General features: G+C 43.6%; 2 protein-coding genes across 2 annotated transcripts in view; both read right to left on the bottom strand.

Annotated features, from left to right (window-relative positions):
* helq (helicase, POLQ like) overlaps positions 1 to 4520 on the bottom strand; it is a 31561-nt gene that overhangs the window by 8250 nt on the left and 18791 nt on the right. Inside the window, exons 16-17 of the mRNA XM_008297654.1 lie at positions 1589 to 1702; positions 26 to 264 (exon numbers count right to left, since the gene is read on the bottom strand). Of these exons, the coding sequence (XP_008295876.1) occupies positions 26 to 264; positions 1589 to 1702 (353 nt within the window). The remainder of the gene's footprint in view (positions 1 to 25; positions 265 to 1588; positions 1703 to 4520) is intronic.
* Positions 1791 to 2900, bottom strand: LOC103369052 (heparanase-like). Its single transcript, XM_008297651.1, has 2 exons — positions 2674 to 2900; positions 1791 to 2126 (listed from the first exon to the last, which is right to left on the bottom strand). The coding sequence occupies exons 1-2, from the start codon at positions 2895 to 2897 to the stop codon at positions 1943 to 1945; spliced, it is 408 nt and encodes a 135-aa protein (XP_008295873.1). The 5' UTR covers positions 2898 to 2900; the 3' UTR covers positions 1791 to 1942.

Below are 4520 nucleotides of genomic sequence, written 5' to 3'. Positions count from 1 at the left end.
GCCTACATCCAGTTGGATGCCATACCTCCCCTGGTCCCGGCCTACATCCAGTTGGATGCCATACCTCCCCTGGTCCCGGCCTACATCCAGTTCCCTTTCAGCCGTCACTGTTTCTGAGGACAGACTCACTCTGGCAGAAGCTATGATCTGATTGGCCTGTCTCCTGTACAGGTGTTCTACGCTCCTGGACAGAGCGGCAGCGTCGGCGTTGGCCAGGTGGGTGGGCGTCCGGTAGCCGGCGTTGTACAGCTGCTTGGCCCTCGACTGGAGGCACAGAACACAAGAACCAGGGAGCACCAGATGTTAATAACTAGTCAGAACCAACAGAACAATAAGTGACAGAACATTTGTAGTAAAACTTTGAACACTCAGTAACTTTGGACACAGTGGAGGCATGTGGACGATCTTTATAAAAGAGTCGTTTAAGACAAACTTCACGACATTTTTAAACAATTTTAAACTGTCAAAAGTCAAAACATCTAAAGCCAGAACTTGGTCTGGTCCAACTTCACCACATCAGGTTCTACTGATGTTAGAGCCTCAACAGGTGGTGAAATGTGACCAGAGACTGGATTCTAGTAGAACCATGGATCCATCCATAGACAGACACTGACAGGAACTTTCTGGATCAGCACCAGCCTGGTTGGAGGTGAAACACTTTCTTCAAGGTCCAATAATTCTGCATTATTGTCATTTCAGACGGTTCAGAGTCATCCTGGACCTGGAAATATCATTAATTCTGGACTAATTTAATGGATTGTAAACAGTCTTCATCTTATTTGGTGTCCTTCTGGTCCAGTGTTCTTCTTTTTGGACACATTTTAAGTCATTTAAACTGGTTTCATGTTAAAATACCTAAAAACTGGAACCATGAAAATACGGATCCATCCAACATTTGACACCTTTTCTGTTTTCAGAGTCTAGGAACTGATCTGTGTCCTGCTGGATCCTTTCAGTGGTTCTGATTAAACTGTTCCGAGTTCTCAGAACTTTTCTGTTGGAGTTTTACTTCTGGAGACTGTGAACCTGGAAACAGCTTCTGAGTCTTTTTTAAGGGTGAAAATACTAAAAGTCCAGATCTGAAAACTGAATAAGTTCTCCACATCCAGCCGATGTATTTCACAGAACTTGGGTTTGGGTCCCAAACAGCTGACCAGAACCACAGTGACCCAGATGTGTTGAACACAGTAATAAAACCAGATTTAATCAAACCCGGGACGCTGCTCATCAGCTGAACATTAACTGTGAAGAACAGAACATGTGATTTATTTCATCCTCTGACGTGCTTCACGTCATCAGATGAAATCAGAACCTCCGTCTGTTGTCCAGCTACTGCTTCTGTTGGTTTGTGTTCTTCAGTGTTTCAGGTTCAAATAAATCAGTTTTTATGTTTGTCTGATGAGGTTTAATAAAACAACGCTGACTTTTCACAGAAGAACATCCATGGTTCTACTAGAACCCAGTCTCTGGTCACATCTCACCAACTGCTGAGGCTCCAACATCAGCAGAACCTGCTGTGGTGAAGGTAGACCAGACCAGGTTCTGTCCAGAATGAGGTTCTGTTTGTGTCTCTGAGGCGGCGGCTGACCTCGGTGACCCCGGCCACCTCCATCAGAGGGATGAGCTCGGCCTTCACGCAGTAGCTCAGCCTCCTGGTCAGCTCGGCCAGCAGGGCTCTGAAGGGCCACAGCTCCTCCAGCTCCTGGACACAACACAGCAGGTCAGCAAGCCGTAGACACACACAAAAACACACACACACACACACACACACACACACACACACNTGGTTCTACTGATCGATCGTTTCTGCTCCAGACTGAACTGAACCAGCTGCAGGTTCTGATGATCAATAATCTGAGGTTCTGGGATTTTATTCTGTTGTTTGTGATTCTGAGCAGAAACTTTGAGTTCTTCAACACGTCAGAACCAGATCAGAACCGGATCAGAACCGGACCAGTGTTACTGATGAATGATGGGTTATGAATGTCCTACTGTGTGCTGCTGCTGTGGACTCGGAGGTCCATTGGACCCTCTCAGGATTAAACTCCATGAAGTCCTGTCTGGTGCCGCCGAACCGCAGAAACGCTGGACTCAGAGCTGCAGACAGAGTTCTGACCTTGGAGGAGCTGAAACGGAACCAGAACACAAAGCACAGATTAATGAAGCTGCAGGAACACAGAACTGCTCAGTACCACCCACAGAACCAGCTCTATTATCATCATCATTATTCTGTTATTATCTCTGTTATGATGGTTACAAGCATCTGAGTGAATCAGCCGAACCGACGCAGGATCAGATTCTAAAACCCAACCTGATCCAGAACCGGTTCTGTTCTGTTCTGACTTCAGATCTGATGTTTTTGTTCTAACTGTAATCTCACATTTCTGAGCTTTACTCAGACTTTGGACCAGTCCAGAGTTTCCTCTTCATGTGAGGTTCTACATCAGACATTTTATCTGGTTCTGATCCAATAATCAAACATTCCAGGTTCTAGTTCATGTTTTAAAGTTTTTCTTCAGGTTCTACTGGTTTTTATTTTCACTGTGAACTTCAGACTCTGGTTCTGATCATCGGCTCTAGACGCTGATTTAATTAAACTTAATTAAACTCCGGGTCACCCTGTAACCCAGCAGAACCCGGAGGCAGAACCCGGAGGTTCGGGTCCGGACCCACCTGAGCAGCGCCATGAAGCTCTCCTCGGCGGCCAGACTCGCGTCGACGGTGACGGACAGGAAGCGCGGATCCACCCGGCGGAGCACCGCGGACAGGTCCGGCTCCAGAACCAGCACCGGGTCCCGGTCCGGCTCCGGGTACGGCGGGGAGCCTCCATTGGAGCCGGTTCTGGTTCCGTGAGTCCGCAGAGAGAAAAGCAGCAGCAGCAGGAAGAAGAAGTTCATGTCTGCAGCAGAAAGAGCCGGAAACGTTCCGGCACCGCCTCCTGCGTTCACACCGGGGCCGCTCCGGGACCGCCCCGCACGGGACCGGGCCGGGGTCCGGGGCCGGGACCGGGACCGGGACCAGGACCCGAACACAGACCCACAGAACCTGAGGAGCCCAGAGCTCCTCCTGTTAAAGCCGCTGAGGTTTAGTTTCATTTCGTTCAGCAGCAAAATGATCAAACAGAAATAATCAGAAGAAATACAAATAAAATATAAATAAAATCTAAATGTTATAGAAAATATTCACTCAGTACCCCAGGTGATAAATGTCTGATATTAGTAAATAAATATGAATCAATTATTTATATAATAATAATAAATTGTTCCAAATATGATGAAAAATAAATCAAAACATTTATAAAATACCAACTAATAAAATAAACGTCTCAAAATATGAATCACTTTTTACTAAAATATAGAAACATGAGAAAATATATAACTGAAATGTTCCCAAAATAATTAACAACCCTAAAATATGTGACTTAAAAAAAAAAGTCCTAGAAAACATTAATAAAAGGTTGCAGGTAATAAAATAGAAAATTCAAAAATATGAATCTATCACCAGAGTAATAACAATAAAATAACAATAGTAATAAAATGTCTCCACAAACGCCAATACACTTTTCTAAAATATGTGAATAAAGTATTTCAGAAATATTATTAAAATATCCTGAAATGGATCAAAAAAATATGTTTGAACAGAGTTAATGAAATGTCCTCATAAACATGGATAAAGGCCTCAGGTCAGATAATAAATGTCTCAAAAGAATAAATCATAAGCTCTGAAAAATATTTTAAAAATATTAACTATTTGTTCATAAATGTTCCCAAAATTCAACAAACAGTCAGAGGGAATGTTCAGAAAATATCCTCAGAATATTAAGCTTCACATAAAATATATATATTTAAATTAATTAATTAATAGATAACATGAATGAAAAATCACCTAAAAATGAATAAAATGCTCCAAAAATCTGCCTTAAAATGAAGAAAACATCCCGAAGACAATAAATATTGAAAAGATTTAATAAAATTTCACCAAAATGTTTAAAAAACGTTCCCGAAAATATAAATAAAATGTGTCAGAAGTCAAACATTCATCAGAAATCCCAAAATGTGAATAAATGCCATAAAAGCCTCATCGGCTCTGTGCTGTTTGTTCATATGCAGAGAAACCAGACTTCAACCACAGTCTGGACGGAGAGACATGATGCTGAAGAACAACCTGACACCTGGATCACAACACCTCTGAGATCTGGTCCTCCTGTCTGGTGGTGATGATCCAGGCCTCGACCAATCACAGGAGAAGGCCTCGACCAATCAGAGCACATTAACCAGAGCAGCTTCTATGAGACATGTGGAGCAGAAACAGAAAGCAGCAGACGGATGGACGTTGTGGACATCATTTAATGAGGATCTATCAGAGTGCTGAGCAGCAGGATGAAGGTCTAGGTCCTCGGCAGGTCTGAAGGCCTCGTCAGCAGCTCGTCCACCTCCTCCTGGAGAGCTGCAGCCTTCTCATTCAGCAGCATCTGGAACACACACACACACACACACACACACACACACACACACACACAC

Source organism: Stegastes partitus, unplaced genomic scaffold, assembly GCF_000690725.1.
Source record: "Stegastes partitus isolate 25-593 unplaced genomic scaffold, Stegastes_partitus-1.0.2 Scaffold1232, whole genome shotgun sequence".
NCBI classification, from domain to species: Eukaryota; Metazoa; Chordata; class Actinopteri; family Pomacentridae; genus Stegastes; species Stegastes partitus.
The sequence above is the reverse complement of the archived record's forward strand: the minus strand, read 5'-3'. Positions and strand labels throughout refer to the sequence as shown.

What these genes read in the sequence shown, in the direction of transcription:
- LOC103369052 (XM_008297651.1), bottom strand. Translation starts at nt 2,897, where the DNA reads ATGAACTTCTTCTTCCTGCTGCTGCTGCTTTTCTCTCTGCGGACTCAC. An exon ending in AGCTTCATGGCGCTGCTCAG is followed by an intron (nt 2,127 to 2,673) that starts GTGGGTCCGGAC and finishes GTTCCGTTTCAG; the next exon opens with CTCCTCCAAGGTCAGAACTC.